Source organism: Mastigoproctus giganteus, chromosome 8, assembly GCF_048544385.1.
Source record: "Mastigoproctus giganteus isolate SK-2022 chromosome 8, ASM4854438v1, whole genome shotgun sequence".
Lineage (NCBI taxonomy): Eukaryota > Metazoa > Arthropoda > Arachnida > Uropygi > Thelyphonidae > Mastigoproctus > Mastigoproctus giganteus.
In genome coordinates, this window is record NC_143582.1 from 162,728,555 (window position 1) to 162,747,314 (window position 18,760).

General features: G+C 36.6%; 1 protein-coding gene across 1 annotated transcript in view; it reads right to left on the reverse strand.

The window, feature by feature from the left end:
• ArgRS (arginine--tRNA ligase-like protein) overlaps positions 1 to 18,760 on the reverse strand; it is a 222,813-nt gene that overhangs the window by 24,331 nt on the left and 179,722 nt on the right. Inside the window, exons 10-13 of the mRNA XM_090379871.1 lie at positions 17,929 to 18,038; positions 12,669 to 12,774; positions 4,692 to 4,805; positions 4,034 to 4,092 (exon numbers count right to left, since the gene is read on the reverse strand). Coding sequence (XP_090235997.1) covers positions 4,034 to 4,092; positions 4,692 to 4,805; positions 12,669 to 12,774; positions 17,929 to 18,038 — 389 coding nt within the window. The remainder of the gene's footprint in view (positions 1 to 4,033; positions 4,093 to 4,691; positions 4,806 to 12,668; positions 12,775 to 17,928; positions 18,039 to 18,760) is intronic.

Here is an 18,760-nt window from a genome sequence, read left to right on the forward strand (position 1 = left end):
GTAACTCTTTTTTGTACAAGGGCAGTTCAATAAGTAATGAAAATTGCTCATTTGTCATACTACCAATTACCCATTAACACACCTAATAGAATTTTTGTGGTGTTTTTAAGATTTGAAGATATGGGTGGACAAAGTGGGAGTCGTTTTTCCAGCAACAGTGCATGAGTTCCTATTCAAATTGGGTGATTAGGCAACCACATTTATCCATTGAAAACTCCTAGCAGTCTATGAGGACCAAGCAACTAATTCAAGTATTGTCCGGAGGTGGCATCAACAGTTCTGGGAAGATGATTTTGATCAAGAACAAACCAAAAGCAAGAAGACCAACATCTGTCACTAAGAGTCTAAATGAAGAACTCATTGATCAGCTCTTTCAAAATGACAGGTGCATAACCACTAGACAAGTGACAGATGCTGCAAAAATGTCAAGGGGAAGTGTTTTGACCATCATCAAAAGAATGAGGTACAGAAAAATCTGTTCCTAGTGGGTGCTTAAGCTACTCACACAAGACACTGCAAGGAAAGAAATCTGTGAAGATCTTCTGGAGAGGTTTGGTGCCAAAAGTCCTGAGTGCTTAGGGGTTGTCACATAAAACCAACTTTTCCATTATGACCCACAAACCAAATGACAATCCATGATATGGGCACACCCGACATCACCTATAAACAAAAAGGTAAAACTCAAAATCTTTGACAAAACTTATGGCCACCTTCTTCTGAGATCAAAATGGCATCTTTTTTTATTGATTTCTTGGAAAGTGGAACAACGATCAACAGATGGTTGATGGAAAAGCTTAAAACTCGGAAAACCAAAAAATGTGACCTGTTAAGGCATACCCATGTAGTAGGGTGTTTGAAAGTGATGTGGACTTCATTTCTGCCATTAAACATCAGCCTACTGATTATTACCAAAGTCCATTTACTGCCTGGAAAGAATGTAGGAGAAAATGCAGCAAATGCGGTGGTTCTTATATTGTGTGATATTTTCACAAAGTTGACAGATTGCATTTTATGTACGAAGAGTATAGTTACAATATCTCAGATAATAAAGATGTTACAGCTTATAGTGCATTACTTATTGATTCAATCTCATATATCACATATTTTGCCTCGATGCTTGTCATGATAAACCAATTGATGTTAGTACATATGAACTCCACTGATTTTGGAATTTGAATGTGGACATTTTTATTAATACTTACTATACTGGTTTATTGTTAATTGGAAATATGTTGCCTGTTTAATTTCTCATTGTCTCATTGTTGAAAAATACATTGGTGCCCATCACATGCAAGCCTAACAGTACTGAATGCATAATATGACAGTCTGTCACAAGATACAACAGTCCAGGGAAAATTGGAAAAGAGAGAGAGAGAGAGTTAAAACTTAGAGAGTAGCAGTAGGTACCACCTATGCATTGACTAGCATGGTACCAAAGATGATCTCCACAGCAGCTTTTTTATACCATTTTACGCAGGCTACTAAATTTTAAGTGCCATTTGGTCAGATGTATTCACTCCATTCTTTGCTTGATTGTAGCTGATAATAACATTTGGTTTCTTGATTTTTTTCTCCCTTTCTATTGCTCTTTCCTGTTCTCAATAATTTTACACTGATGAGTTTTGCATGTTGTTAGCATCATTACTGGTATTTTATTGATCCATTTCATGATTTTCACTCCTTTGTTATTCTCAAGAGTGATTATGTCTCCTAGTTTCATTTTTTTTCCCTGTAATATTCCTTGGTATTCCTTTTCGATTGCTTCTTAGAGTCCCACAGAGAAAGGTTTTCTTTTCTAATAACTCTTGTGCTAGAGGGGAAACTTGTGTAAAAATTATCCGAATAAAGAACACATCCTTCATTGAGCAGATTAGCCACCAGTTTCATTGAGGCAGCATGAGAATGTCCTTTACCTTCCACTGAATCAACCTTTCTGGTATAAATAGAGATTTCACAAGTATATCCATCGGGCAAACAATTTATAAAATTTGATCCCATATTTATGAGATTTGTTAGGGATATGCTGGCGAAAGAGTAGCCTTCCACACCAAGGAATCAAACTTTCATCAATGACCAAGTTTTTTCCTGGCTTTAACACATTCTGAAAATTCCTATTGGTTTTATCTAATAAAATTCTGATTTTGTTGAGACTGTCTTGTCTATTGGCAGTTTCATTATCAGAGAAATTCCAATATTTCAGCAGATCTAGGAAACAATCTCTACTCATAGATTTCCTATCAACATCAACAAGGATTTCAGCATCTTTATTATATTCATTAATTGAAATTTTAGTTTTTCCTACCTCTTGCTAAATAACATTTTCAGACTTAGATGCATTGGAGATTACTTGAGAATTTGGGTCATTATTTTCATCACTGATTTCATGATATTCATCACTTTCATTAGATTCTTCTGAGGTTTGGATCTTATCATCACCATCACTGTAATTGGAATGTATGTCAAAATCACCTAATTCTGAAATGTTGTCGGATTCATCAATAAAGAAATATTGTGGCTTCTCTTTTGTCCACAAGTTCAACTCTGTTCTCGATGTCCCTGGACGATTTTCATCATGTTTTTGGGCACCTTTTTCTTTCAAAAGAGGTACATCTGAATCATCGATATCACTTATATTCATCAAAAATCTGTCTTTAGCTCGTTTTCGGTAAAAAGAGGTGCGGTTCGTTTCAAAACTTTTTAGAAATAGGTATCTATAAATATGAAATACGATAAACGAAAATTTGAAATTTCTAAAGAGTTTACCCTGATCTCTACATTATAGTGATAAATGAAATGTTCTCCACATGTACACACATTTGAAATGAAGTCAATATGGAGGCAATAACTACTGTCAGTCTCACAGAGTACGAACAAATTGGAAAACAATGCTCATGGCAGTAAAAGGAAGTAATTTGAGCGTGCGCTTTGGTGACTCACTGGCGCCTATCCCTGTTCATTGACAATAATTAGCACCACAGGGCGGGGCAAACCACTGGTGGGTCGCTATCAAATTTTCATGAAAAACAAATGACAACACGTTTTTCTTGCACATACTGTGTTATTTGTCACTTAAATGAACCAAATTATGAAAAAAACACAGTCGTCATTTGGGAAATAAAAGTCGTGAGTATCTCATGCCCCAGTGGGAATGTGTTAAATACTGATCTCTAGCAGAGCATAGATAACTTAGTTGAAGCTGTTGGAGGAGTCTTCTTCTCCTATGCTTATCTTCGATGACACACTGATTCCTAGGCAAGATGCTATTCTCCATTGGGGATTATCACGACTTCTAATTTCTCATGGCATAAGCACATTACAAATATTGCTTCCTCTGCATCTAAAAAAAACTGGGTTTTCTCTTTTGCTCTCTGCGTTACTTTTCTTCCAACAGCTGTTCACTTTGGACAAATCGCTAATTCACTCTACCATGCAATATTGTTCCCACATCTGAGTTGCAGCTTCCAAAACCTCCCTCACGCTTCTAGATTCCATTCAAAAGGGGGCAGTTAATTAATAACTCATCTCTAACAGAGTCTGTCTACTCTCTATCTCTTACACGTTCTGTTTTTGCTGCATGCCTTTTCTATAGATATTTCCATGGGCACTGTTCTTCTGAATTGGCTTCTATAATTCCTGCACTTTCTTTCAAAGCAGTCTGAACACATGCTACGACCAGTCATCATGCTTTTACTGTCCAATTTCAAATGCACGGAACCAACTTTTCTTCTTCCTCGTTTATTCAATCAACTTCTGTGTTTTGTGGAACAACCTTCCTTCAAATGTATTTCCTGAAAATTACAATCTACAGAAATTCAAGTTTAATGTTAACAAGTATCTTCTCAACTTTCAACGTATGCACAGTACTAAGTAATATAGATTCTAATACTTCTCGTGTTTGGGGTTTTCATTAAAAAAAAAAAAAAAAAAGAGGGAGATTTACCCATAGACTTCCTCATCATTGTGCAAAACTGATAGTCACAGAACAAAGTGATCACTGTAAATTACATTTAATTTCAAAAACACCGCAGCATACCTGATTCTGGTAAGAGCATAAAGAAGATATACCGCAGTATTTCCTCGGTCATCTAGCATCTGAAATATAAGAGGAATGAAATATATATACTACATAAAAAAAAACTATTATGATTAATACAAAAATCTATTTGTATATTTTTTCTATATACTATATACAAAAAACTATTATTTAACCAATAAGCCTTTCAATTTCAGTGTTGCAAACTGATGGCTTGTCTTCTCAGTCTAGGGTTAGTCCCTAATACCAAATTGCCCTTTATGAACATTCTAACCATCAACAAACATCATTACTCCTGTGAAATTAAATGACAGAACGATAACCAACCTTAAAGACAAATTCAATGTAATCTTTGCAGGCAGTCTTTTTGATCAGTCACGTCTTTTACTATAAAAAGTTGTGGTTTACAATATATGTATGTTAAAACTGAATTTGTGTGTGTGTGTGTGTGTGTGTGTGTGTGTGTGTGTGTGTGTGTGTGTGTGTGTGTGTGTGTGTGTGTGTGTGTGTGTGTGTGTGTGACACGTATATATCAGATGTACAGGATAAAAGAAGATGTAAGTAATTTATTTAGTTGGCAAATAATTTGCATTACACATATACTCCTTATGTGTCAAGTCATAATATACAAACTAATACTTGGTTTCCAACTACTCACTCTGTCAAAAGAGAACACATATTCCGCATTCCTGTTGTGAGAGAGATCTGCATATTTGATACAGCCATAAGCTACAGCTTCTTGAGCAGCCTGTAGTTCTTCAGCTGTCAATACCTGAGTAAGAAGAATTAAAAAGTATAGCAAAGCACCTATTTCTTAATTACAAAATAGTTATATACAGTAATTACAGAGATAATGATTTTTCTCAGTATTACTATACATAAAATCCTATTGTAAAATATATCTATAAAGTAATGAAACTTTTGTTCTATTCTTACCTCATACAGTTTGTAGAATCAAACTATAAACTGTACAAGGTGGAAATATGACTAAACTGAAAAGAGAAAAGATTAGTGAACAATAAATGAAGTGAGTATTACGTAAATAAGTTAGTAAGTCACAGAGGAAAATGGCAGGTGAACAACAAATAAAGTGAATATTATGAAAATACAAGGTGTGGCTATTAAATAATGAATGTTATAATAAAATAAACTTAATGAAATATTTCATACCTTACAAGTTACACCTTCAAAATAATTGTTTTGGGCTTTCACATACTGTTCTATACGTTTCTTCCAAGCATTTGTTTCTTCAGAGAAACAGTTCTGGAAGGCATCTTCTGTAAGCACTTTTAAAAGTTTAGTGATTTTCCTCTAAATGTCTTCAATGGGTTTCCTTTGAGTACACTGTGGCTGTACCATTCTGGTGAGTAGGGTGCATGTACAGACCAGACCAGACCAGACCAGATCATGATTTGGCAGGAAGTATGGAGAAATAATAATTCCTTTAATATTGAAGAAAACAAAAAGTGAGATTTTCATTTTTGATTTTGACATTCCTGCTTTTTTTTGGTCAGGGGGATTGTATTGTTCTTCACTGCACAGACTATCTGTTAGTTTCTGAGTAATACTGAACAGCCAACATTCATCACAAGCAATTACAGTACTCAGAAATTCCAGACCTTCTTCAATGGTCCTTGAGTTTGTCACAGACATTCTCTCAGATATGCCAGACAAGCTGTACTTGCTACCTGGGAGTCTAAAACGCTGATGGAACTAACATTCGGGTCACATAAAAGTCAAGTAGACCCAATTTCGGTAAACTCCGGACAGTCTGTGACAGCCAAATCCTCTGCTTGCACATTCACAATAGTGGGACAGTTAGTAATCCTGGGTATAACCTCCATGCACAAGCACACTGTGAGTGACCACCCAGGTGTGAACCAACGTAAGCAGAGGTCGAGGTGTGGCGCACATACCACATGGAGGAATGCCACCCCTCTGTGTTACCAAGCAATACTAGGTGATAGAGGACTCTCATCAACCGGTGCAATACCACCACTTTGCTTATTGGAGGCCTGAGGTGGTGAAACCCATGTTTAGTCTCCAGAGCTAAGTTTCAGTCAACCCTTCCCCATTTCTTCCATCATGCAGTATGACTGATGACTTTTGAGGTTATGATGAACATCATGGCAAGATCCAATCTTCGTTACATTTCGAGGGTACAGCTCTAAAACGGTGTTCACAGGCTGAACACCGTTTTAGTACACCGGACTGAACCTATTGGTAACTTTTTAGGAAGCTTCCCGATCAGCTAGTGTATAATCTTGCTACCTCTACTCTACCAGATAGTGACTGGAGGGAGTCCGAGTCGTATGTATGCACGGGGTAGGCATTGTCGAGGCCACGGTATGTCAAGGATCTGGGTATATTCTTACCATGTGTATGTCATATCCAAAAATTTCATTACTTCATACAGCATGTCCCCCCCCCCTCGCTTTTTCTTACTATTGAATACACCATGAATTGTCAAACTAATAGAGTAAGCTTATCTGCGAAAAGATCTAAATCTCCCAAACACTTCCTAGTTCATTTCACACATATACATGGTCTCAATTCTAATCTCAACAATGTCCATTTCCACTTGCAGTCTGCCAAACCCCATTTTCTTTTTCTGACAGAATCTCAGTTATCGGTTGATTCAACTACTGCTCATCTCAGTTGCCCAAATTATTCGCTGTATGATTCCTTTCGCCTCAAAGGTGGTACTTGTGCACATGTCCTTTCCGATATTCCCTGTCAGAGACTTGGTAATTTGGAATCTCCTCTTTTCGATCTTCTCTGGCACAAAATCTCCCTACCTCATTGTGTCAAATTCATCTGTTCTCCCAACTCCACTAATCACTTGGAGCTCTTTGACTTCCTCTCTTTGCAACTCGACTTTCTCCAGTCCAACTTTCCCAACAGTGAGGAAATTTTCCTTGGTGATTTTGATGTTCACAACTCCAGCTCGCTTCCGTTTTCTGGTCACACCGAGCCAGCTGGTCGAGATGCTGAGGCTTTTGCAATTACTAATCACCTTGTACAAATAGTTCATTTACTACAAGAATACTGGACAATTACAACTAACACGCTTCATCTTTTTCTCACAAACAACCCTTCTAAGTACACCGTCGAAGTGAGTGGTCCTTTAGGCACCTCAGATCACAACTTGATCATTGTCTCTTCTCCAATGCAGACTTTATCTCATGGCTATTCCCAACCTCGTGTTGTTTGGCATTATAAGAATGCAAAATGGGATGACCTGCGAGATTATCATTGCTGAAGTGACACAGAACTATCTGGTTTGACAGAGGTGGAGCAGAGATGCTCAAAAGTTGTCAGTGCCAATATCTTTGGCAAGGAAGACCAGAATGCTCGACTGCCATTTGGACAACAAGCAAGTTTTATACACTTGCCTGTTCGATAATCTAGTGTTAAGACTGATTAAGATAACTGCTTTGCAGTTGTTGCAATCTTTGGTGTAGGTGTGCTAAGGCTGTTCAAGAGAAGAACACTGCATATCGTAATTGGCTTATTTCCAATTCTTCAGTTTCGTTTTCTCCCTACACCAAAGTTCGCAACAACTGCAAAGCAGTTATTAATCAGTTAAACTAGATTTCGAACAGGCAAAGTGTATAAAACTTGCTTGTTGTCCAAATGGCAGTCGAGCATTCTGGTCTCTTGCCAAAGCTATTGGCTGCAACTTTTGCCCATCTCTGCTCCCACCTCTGTCAAACCCAGATAGTTCTGTTGTCACTTCAGCCAATGATAAAGTTGACCAGCTAGCATCCCATTTTTCTTTCAACTCATGTATTAATGATCTTGGCAAAACACCTCCCACCATTCCCAACACACTCTATTCAATGTCTCCTGCGGTTTTCCACCAAAAGGATGTCAGAAGGATTTTGACGAATTTTAATGCTAAGAAGCTCCAGGTCCTGATTGTATTTCTCCACTTGTTCTTAAAATCTGTGCTCCTGAACTTATTCCTGTTCTTTGCCACCTTTTTTCACTTTCTTATTCCAAAGGTGTTTTTTCCTTCTACTTGGAAATTTGCTCATATCCAGCCAGTTCCTAAAAAGGGTAAAAAATCTCTCCCATTCAATTATCATCCCATTGCAATTACTTCTACTCTTTCTAAAGTAATCGAGAAATCAATTAACCGCCAACTCCTAAACTACCTAGAAACCTTCTGTCCGATCAATGATCACCAGTATGGATTCTGTCAGTGTCGATCCACTGGTGATATTCTGGCTTACGTTACCCATTTATGGACATATTCAATGGAAAAGTTCGGTGAAACACAAGCAGTTGCTCTTGACATCTCAAAGGCTTTCAATCGTGTTTGGCATAAAGTTCTTCTAAACAAGCTTCCATCTTAAGGGTGATGGTAGATGGTTCGCTGTCTTCTAACTTAGCATTAGCATTAGTAGAGGCATTTGATGCAAGAAGCAAGCTTATGCAGCATCAGCAAAAAAAAAAAAAAAAAACTACTTCCATTTCACCCCTCTGTTCGTTCGAAATACCGGTCCAGCTGAGCCTTAAACTTATTTAGGCTATCAACTTCCACGACAAGGGATGGACGTCTGTTCCACCAACCAACCACCTGCTGCCTAAAGGCAAATTTCCGCACGTCTATCCTACATCTGTCTTTCCTCAATTTGAATTTATGCCCTCTTAGGTGATTATTCTGAGCAAGAGGAAGAATCCCATCAGCATTGAGCATGCTCAAACCATTCAAGGCTTTTATACACCTCTATCAGATCACCTCACTGGTGCCTAGTCTCCAGACACTGTAATTTGCTAAACTTAAGCCTTTCTTCGTAAGCGCACCCCTTTGTTCCATTCACTAATCTTGTTGCCCTTTTCTGTACTCATTCCAGCAGCTCTACATCCTTCTTGAAATGAGGCCTCCAGACCTGTATACAGTACTCTAGGTTTGGCCTGACCATTGCCTTATACAAGGGAATAATCACCTCCTTATCCCTGCTAGAAAAATTCCTATATATCATTGACAATACACCATGAGCTATTCTTGCAGCCCGTCTGCACTGTTCAGAAAACTTTACATCTGCCTGCACAACCACCCCCAGGTCCCTTTCATTCTCTACCACTGTCAGTGTAGTACCACAGAGTTGATACGTTGCTCTGGGATTGCTGTTTCCCATATGTAGTACTTTACATTTGTCAATGTTAAACTTCATTTGCCACCTCTCAGCCCATCTGCTCAACCTTTCCAGATCCTGTTGCAGCAGCATAGTGTCAGTAGTGTCCTTGACAGCCCTGCCAACCTTCGCATCGTCTGCAAACTTGGACATTAAGCTTGATATACCATCATCAATATCATTTATAAATACAGAAAACAATAATGGACCCAACACTGAACCCTGAGGGAGTCAACTGATAACATTAGTCCACGATGAGCAGTGTCCATTGATTACCACTCTCTCCACTAATGCTGGTTTCCCCCAAGGTTCAGTTCTTTCCCCCACTCTTTTCCTCTTGTACATTAACGACCTTCTTCCAGTGACTGGAAATCCTATCCATAGCTTTGCCGATGATAGCACACTGCATTCAACTTTCCATTTTGAGAAACCTTGCCCTTGCTCAATCAGCTTGAACTTCTCGAGTATCCGTTTCCAATTCCTAAAATTGCCAATCTCCAATGGAGCAAAGACAACTTAGTTGATTTCAATCTTTCTAAAATTCAGTCTTGTTTTATATCTCGCAAAAAGGATTTTTCTGCTCCTATGCTTATCTTTGGTGACACTTCGATTTTTAGGCAAAATGATATATCTCTTTTGGGGATTACCCTGAATTCTAATCTCTCTTGGCACAAGCACATTACAAATATTGCTTCTGTGCATCTAAAAACTTGGTTTTCTCTTTTGCTCATGGCGTTACTTTTCTTCCAAACAGCTTTTCACTCTGTACAAATCGCAAATCTGGCCTACCATGGAATATTGTTCCCACATCTGGGGTGGTGCCCTCAAAACCTGTCTCAGGCTTCTAGATTCCATTCAGAAAAGGGCAGTTAGGTTAATTAATGACTCATCTCTAACAGAGTCTTTCCACTCCCTGTCTCATAGACGTACTGTTTCTGCTGCATTCCTTTTCTACAGATACTTCCATGGGCACTGTTCTTCTGAATTGGCTTCTATTATTCCCGCTCTCTCTTTCAAAACAGTCCGAACATGTGCTGCCCCCAGCCAACATCCATTTACTGTCCAACTTCAAACTCACAGAACCAACTTTTCATCTTTGTTTATTCATTCAACTGCTGTTTTTTGGAACAATCTTCCTTCATACGTATTTCCTGAAAATTACAATCTATACAGTAGTCTAATGTCAACAAATATCTTCTTTCATATTCTCAACCTCCAACCCAAGCACAGTACTAAAGTACTATAAGCTCTAATACCTCTCGTGTTTGTTGGTTTCATAAAAAAAAAAAAAAAAATTATTTTTTTTTCGAAAAATCTTCCTAAACCTAGTCTTCTCATTCTTTGACCTTCATTAAAAATTTTCTGCACCATCTAGGTATATTTACTTTTCTCAAGGCCAAATTTTCAATTAAGTGCAAGAATAGGGCAAGATGAAAATCTTGCCCATTCTTCCATGAAATATGGGAGAAGCCATAAAAGCTTCTGCTTTTACAGCTACACCCACATGATACTTTATATATCCTTCTGAAATAGCACTGCTAATCAGTTTCTGTTTTAATTTGTTCAAGCTCATGATGAAGTGCATTTCATTGCAACTTTTTTAAATTCTCATCTATGTTTGCCTTCTTATTATGTTAGCATTCACTTTTTAGAAATGTTAGGGTTCCAATTTGTGAGGCTTATAGTATTAAAGCTGAATTCAACTTGTTTGTTGTACAATTTTGTGTGCATTACGCTGTTATATCTATTTCCATTCAAGGTATATTACTCGCATACTGCTGTTTGTCCGTTCAATTTCAGATTGCTTGGGTACATTCAATTTGAAATTTCCCCATATTCATTGCAATCGAATTCCATAACGTTATCTAGGAATTGCAATACTTTAACACTAAGATCTAGATTTCTTTTATAAAAATATAGGTAAAAATTGGACAGATTATGTGAACTTGTAGCATCCATTGCTATTCCTCTAGATTGTATATAGATGCTATTTCCAAATTTAATAAATAAATTTTCTGTTTATACTCCAGGACGACCAAACGGTCAGAGGAGTTCACAAGACAGACAGAATACAAGAAACAGCACTGTATTTAGCAGTCACGGGCTTGAACCCCAGACACTCAAGGCACGTATACTAGTTATTACTAATACAAAGTGAAATTAGTTCTTTCCAAAAACTTTTGCAACAAAATAAGCTGTTATGGAATTGGTAATAATAGTAATTTATGGCCAATTTTAAATTGTCATGTGATGTGCTGGTAAAAAGGTTTCTGAAGTCAAATGTATATACCGATTTTGTCTGATATTTCCTGATCTGTTCAGTAACTTTAGAGTTATTGCCAATAAATTTGCCATTCGTCATCATTTTTTTCTGCTATAAGTTTCAGTTTTTTTATCTAGGCATTTACTGAGTGCTCTTAAATAGCTAGCTTTGCATGACAATAAATCTGTTTTATGAAATTATGGTATGCAGTAAATGTATAAGAATTTTGTACTTTCATTTTGAATATTAATCTTTTTCTGAATAGTCTTTTTTTTTTTTTTTTTTTTACTACTATATTAGGTTTGTTATGCACCACTTTATAGGTTTCACTGTTTTCCGATTCACTGCTTAAAGTATCCATGTAGAATTTTATTTACAGATTATGGTAAAATTATCAGTTGCTTTGTCTGTCACTATAAATTTATTATGCAAATCTTTTATTTTAATATTCCTAAAGTTCGTTATATTTACTGATGTCATTAAGTTTATTAATTAATGTTAATATCATTTTTAGTGCTTACAATTGAATTATAGAAGGTTTCTACAGGTGTGTTATCTATTTTATAGATGAATAGTAGCAATCAGCATGTAAATTACTTTTCACCAGTTTTAACTTTATTTTGGTGCAAGCCTGAAGCTCAAATTCTTCTTACATAATATCTTTGATTCCCCCTCATCCTCTGCTATATCCAGATCACTGGTTAGTACATGGTTATAATGAGGTCTACAAATTTATCATATTTCATTGTTGTAAACATGCATAAATAGTTATTTTCAGATTCTGTTTGCCCAATAACAGTTTTGGTAATTACAGACTGCCAATCACATCAGTTGTTCATAACTGTATCTTACCTACTTTGATTTGTTTTAGCAGCATGTATTGCCTATGGACGTAAGGCAATACATAGCACAGTTATGATGGACACATCATTTTGCTCATGTTAACTGCATCAAATAATGTTTTGGAATTTGATAATACAATATTCTTTATGTATATCTTCTTATAAGGTGCTTAAGGTGAATGTTTTAATATTCAACAGCGTGGCGATTTTGCTAAATGCTTTTAGCTTACTACGCTTAAACACAGTAAACTAAATGAATGCTTATGTAGCATCACTCTCAACATGTGATAAAATTTTATTCCTAAAATATGAGTCTCTATCCAGATCTTTTACTATATATACTATTAAATTCCAATCACAATAAAAGAGCAATTCAAAATATTCACTTGGTCCCTTTCCTTTTCCTTGAGTTTATGAAGTGCACGTTGTAGACCTTCATCTAAGAGAACTGACAGCCGAACTGAATCACCAGATCTGGTCTTAAATTTCTTTCTATTAAAGAACAAGATAGAACTGAAATTAATTAAAGAATTCAATATCCACAATAGAATAAAAGAAAAATCTATGAAACCTAATTTTTATGATAATTATAATGTATCTGTCATCTTTTAGGGGTCAAGTTTATAATTTATTTTTGTAAGTAATAATAAATATGATCATGTTCTCTCTGATTTAAGCACCATATGAGGTCTTAGATACATCATATATGTTTGGATTACAAATTTATCACTTTTTTTTTTGATAGATTTAAAAAAAAAGAAAGTCCACAAGATTTGCACCTTCAGGTGTAAATGTGAGTTAAATGGATAAGCATGAAATAAGTTTCATAAATTTGTTTAAAATTCTATTTAATTTTCTAATTTATTATTATTCCTAACTTTTGCAGTTAGTCATTAGCAGTATGTAGAATGTCAGGCAGATCAAAAACTATTACATTTGTCCAGGGGAAAATTACATGACATGCATTTCTGGTACATATGTAATATGCAACAAAATACTAGACATGGAACAGAACAATACATTATATTATATTTTAGTAAGAGTTAATATTGCATTATTTACCTAATTGTTATTTTTTATTGAACTTTATAAGTAGTCATATAGTTCTAGATACGCTGGTTATTTTTATTTTAGATAAGTTTTTGTAGATTACTATTTAATATACATAAAACTGTTGTTTCGTTTGAATCTTGCAGCCATTATTTTTGTATAGAGTGGTAGGGAATTAAAATTTTTAATTGTGGTAACTAGGTAGCTCTAACATAAAATTATATAGCATAATTCGCATCCTTGCATTTAATATTCTATTAGATAGTGTAGTAGTGACAATTAATTAAATTTATTGATCTTATTAATTTAAAATATCATGAGTCAGACTAGAGCAGAAAAGCAACAGGCACAAAGTGGCAGGAATGCTGTAGTTTGGGGGAGAACTGGGGAGGGGGCCATTGTCCAATGCATCGCAGCCTAAAAAAAATGTGCAACTTGTGAAATGTTTGCCGAACTCTCTGGAACGGAATATGATCTAGCCAAGGAGGATGTCTTTGTGTGTGTGTGTGTGTGTGTGTGTGTGTGTGTGTGTGTGTGTGTGTGTGTGTGTGTGTGTGTGTGTGTGTGTGTGTGTGTGTGTGTGTGCCAGGTGCAGAGAGTGTCTAGAAATTAGGCATCAGCTCAGCATTCTGATGGGCGTCTATGAGAGCTTGAGGTGTAGGGTAGATGCCCTCAAAGAAATTAATATGAGGGGCCCATCAAGCTCTCAGCTGCCCAACTCAACACCAGAGCTCACTCCTGGGCATCAGGCAACAGCGGCAACCTCCAAAGCAGAATGTGCTGGTCCCACAGGAGTTAGTTATCAGTAACTCTATTGTCAGGGAAACGGGGAATATATTGTGTAAAAAAGATAGATGGAATAGGACCAGGGTATGTCTGCCAGGGGCAAAAGTTGATGACCTTGTAAAGCATATATCATCTTTTAAGGGCACAAAGGATGATATTGTTGTACACGTTGGCACCAATGACATTAAGAGTAGATCTGCAGATTTACTTAACAAGTACAGGTGAATGTTCCAAAAAATTCGTGAATTAGGGTTAAATTTGGAAGTGTCTGCAAATCTGCCCAGACAAGACAGGAAGGAGTATATGTGAGAGCCTTGTCAATAAATTTGGCCCTGGAGGAAATGTGCAAGGCCCAAGGGGTAAAATTTTTTTCAGCCTGGTCTGTGCTTGTTAACAGGAGAGACTTGCTTCTACTGGGATGGGATACACTTAAATAGAAAGGGTGCAAGAATATTTGCTGATGCTATCGATGCAGTGTTAGGTGAGTCGGAAAAATGCTAGCTTGGGGGGTGATTCTTGCACTACTTAGCATTAGTAGAGGCATTTGATGCAAGAAAGCAATCTTATGAGGCATCAGCCAAAAAAAAAAAAAAAAAAAAAACCACTTCCACTTCACCCCTCTGTTCATTCAAAATACCTGTCCAGCTGAGCCTTAAACTTATTTAGGCTAACTTCCACGACAAGGGATGGAAGTCTGTTCCACCAACCAACCACCCGCTGGCTAAAGGCAAATTTCCGCACGTCTATCCTACATCTGTCTTTCCTCAATTTGAATTTATGCCCTCTCAGGTGATTACTCTGAGCGAGAGGAAGAATCCCATCAGCATTGAGCATGCTCAAACCATTCAAGGCTTTATACACCTCTATCAGATCACCTCGCTGGTGCCTAGTCTCCAAACACTGTAATTTGCAAAACTTAAGCCTTTCTTCGTAAGAGCACCCCTTTGTTCCATTCATTAATCTTGTTGTCCTTCTCTGTACTTGTTCCAGCAGCTCTACATCCTTCTTGAAATGAGGCCTTCAGACCTGTATACAGTACTCTAGGTGTGGCCTGACCATTGCCTTATATAAGGGAATAATCACTTCCTTATCCCTGCTAGAAAAATTCCTATATATCATTGACAATACACCATGAGCTAGTCTTGCAGCCCGTCTGCACTGCTCAGAGAACTTCATATCTGCCTGCACAACCACCCCCAGGTCCCTTTCATTCTCTACCACCTACTTCTATTAGAATAAGCAGAGGCGTGGAGCGAGGGGTGTTGGGGGTTTCTGGGACTGATGGCAGTCATCGTGAAACAGGTGGGTATATGGGATGTGTTAGGATAACTAATAATAAGAATAGGTACACGTATACTTGCATGTATACCAATGCTAGAAGTATAGTAAATAAATTTGATGAATTTGAAGTGTTGGGCAAGACATCAAAGGTGGATATTGTTGGGATAGCAGAGACATGGTGTCACACAGAAATAAGGAATGCAGAACTGGAATTTGGGGAGTACAATGTATACAGAAAGGATAGACAGGATAGGAAGGGAGGAGGTGTTATGCTGTTAATTAAGAAAAACATAAAATCAAAAGAAGTGCATCCAGTTGACATAGATGAACAGTGCACTGTTGAGTCAGTTTGGTGTGACATAAGCAATGCGAAAAAATAAGAGTAGGAGTGTGTTATAGGCCTAATGACTCGAATGAGTACAATGAACAATTGTACAGAGAAATAGAGTGGGCAAGTAAATCAGAATGTCTTATAATTTGGGATGTTAACTTCCCAGATATAGACTGGAACTTATAGGTTGGTCACTCGCACACTAGTAAGACTTTTGTGGATTTATTGGAGGATTGTTTTCTGCAGCAGCATGTTCGAGAGGTAACTAGAGAGGATAATACTCTTGATCTGGTTATCAGCAGTGATCATTCTTGTATTAAGAATTTGCAGATAAAGGAACCATTATGCGGCAGTGATAGTGTACTGATGTGAGATTTACTTAAAGATATAATTACCATCAGGGGTAAAGGAAGGGGTTTTTGCTTCCATAAAGGTGACTATAGTGGTCTCAGACAGTTTTTAAATTCTGTACAGTGTGACCAACTGATGATGTTACCAACAGCAAATTCTAAGTGGGAAGCATTCAGGGAATTAATAGTGGAAGCTACTAAACGTTTCATACCTATTAAGAAATATTGTTCAAGGTTTAGGCCTAAATGGTTGTCAAATGAACTAATGAGACTCGTGCAGAGAAGCAAAATGCATGGGATGCATATAAATTATCAGGCAACACAGAAGCCTACGATATTACCATTAGCAGAGGCATATGATGCAAGAAAGCAAGCATATGCAGCATCAGCCGGAAAAAAAAAAAAAAAAAAAAAAAAACGACGCTCCCATTTCACCCCTCTGTTCGTTCGAAATACCTGTCCAGCTGAACCTTAAATTTATTTAGGCTATCAGCTTCCACAACAAGGGATGGAAGTCTGTTCCACCAACCAACTACCCGTTGGCTAAAGGTAAATTTCCGCACATCTATGCTACATCTGTCCTCCTATAAGTAGCTCCAGCCAATATGATCTGATAACGTGCCCATTAGTGGACTATCTTGTGTGGCCTACTGAAATTTCACTAAGGCTTAAAGTATAGGGTGTGCATAAAGTCTTGAACCACAGGGAATATTTTATTTACAAATTTTGTTCTATATGTCCAGCCTCTGTCTCAAAACATTTTATCAATTGAAACTGATACGAATCATCTCCAATGATTCGTATCAGAACTTCACTTTGCAAGTTTGTGATTTTATGTGGTCCCAAAAAATAGTCAAGTGGATTTAAATCTGGTTATCAGGTGCTCACACTGGTAGTTTAGGTATTGATTCAGTAGAAAAGTGTGATCCACAAGCATCAAATAGTGTGAAAACCTTACAGGACAAAGTTCTAACCCTTCATACCTCAGCTACTACATGTGATTCAGGAATACAATCTTGATCAATGAGCAGGTTTTTGTGAGTAGTACTGTCAGAAGAACAGTGAAGCTGATAATTTTCAGGTTGTAACTGTATGGTCAGATGAAGCGATGTTCAAATTAAATGGCCATTTCAATCATCTCACTCTACAGAAAGATGTTAATCTGCCAGAGGTCAGTGTGGATGAACATGAACCTCTTAATTTAGGATAATCATATTTTAGAAATTCAATGATACTGTTACTGGGCAGCATTATCTCGAATTGTTAATGACTGATGCAGTTCTCACAATAAGAAATGTTTTCAGATATACTGCCGTAATACTACCGATAGGTGCACCTCCAACTTCTGTAATGTATCCCATTTTCACTTTGATATCTGTACCTATCTGTATAGTAAGTTTTCTTAATGATGGATAGCTTGTGAGAGAATACTTTTAATACTCTTCCCCACTCTTCACTCCCCCATTTTTTTTTTTTTTTGCATGGGGATACCTAAAATATAAAGTATACATTCACAAACCAAAAACATTTCAAGATTTGTGGGTTATAATATAACAAGAAGTAGGCAAAATTACACTTGTCATGTGCATGGCCATATGCCAGGTAGCTAAGAAACTGCCTTTCACACACGTGCTGGTGGAGAACATTTTAAACATCCAATGATACTTCTGTATCCCATTTCTATGTATCTAATATAAAAATTCTTTGAAACCCTCTTTGTTTTATGCTTACTCAATAAACTTTATAAGATAGATACAGCATACCAAAGTGTTTAATTTTGACTATTTCTGTGGTAATATGCAAAATTTTTTGTCACCTAATCATACTAATAAAAAACAAGGCTGATACCTGTCTTCTCCAAGAACAACACCAAAACCCATATGATCAATCCTTACTTTGTTAGCATCATACCAACCAAGTTGCTCAGCACATGAAAACACTGACTGAAGATGCAAAGCCTAAAAAAATAAAATAAATAAATAATAACTATAATAGAAGTTATTAAGTTTTATTTCACTTATTATCATCAAAAAATTATAATAGCAATTGCAATAAATATTGCAAGTACAGTCCTTGCCAAATATAAGAACCACTTTTTACAATCCTCTCAATTGTTTTCTCTGATGAGGTTTCAATAGTTTTCATTGAAATTTCTGATTTGATACTATAATTCTTTTAATATATGAAGGTTAAGGTTATGTATACCACTCCTTTCAAGTAGTACAAAAGATAAAAACTGGGGTCTGTGGATGAAAAAATTACATTCCACCACCTTTTATAAGCAAAACACTACTGGTTAATGACTGAAAGCTAACATATAAATGACTGTTGGACATTTAGGTATCACCAGTGCTATTACTGTAATAGTCAGAATCAACTTCTCTCAAGTTATCAATGATAAATTAACACTTAAATTTTTGGATGTATGAATTTTGAATCACTTTATATAAAAAACATTTGTCCTAATGTAATGCATGGGACTAATACAAGTGGTACAAAGAACCATTCTGTACATAGCTATAACAGTAAACTGAAATTCGCATATAATAGCATCATAAATCTCATTGTGAAGCAAATTACAATGAGTTACCTCACTCTTGTTCATTAAATAAACAACACTTCCCCATAAAAAGATACATATTGCTATTTATTCTCAACAATTGCAATTACTCACATCGAA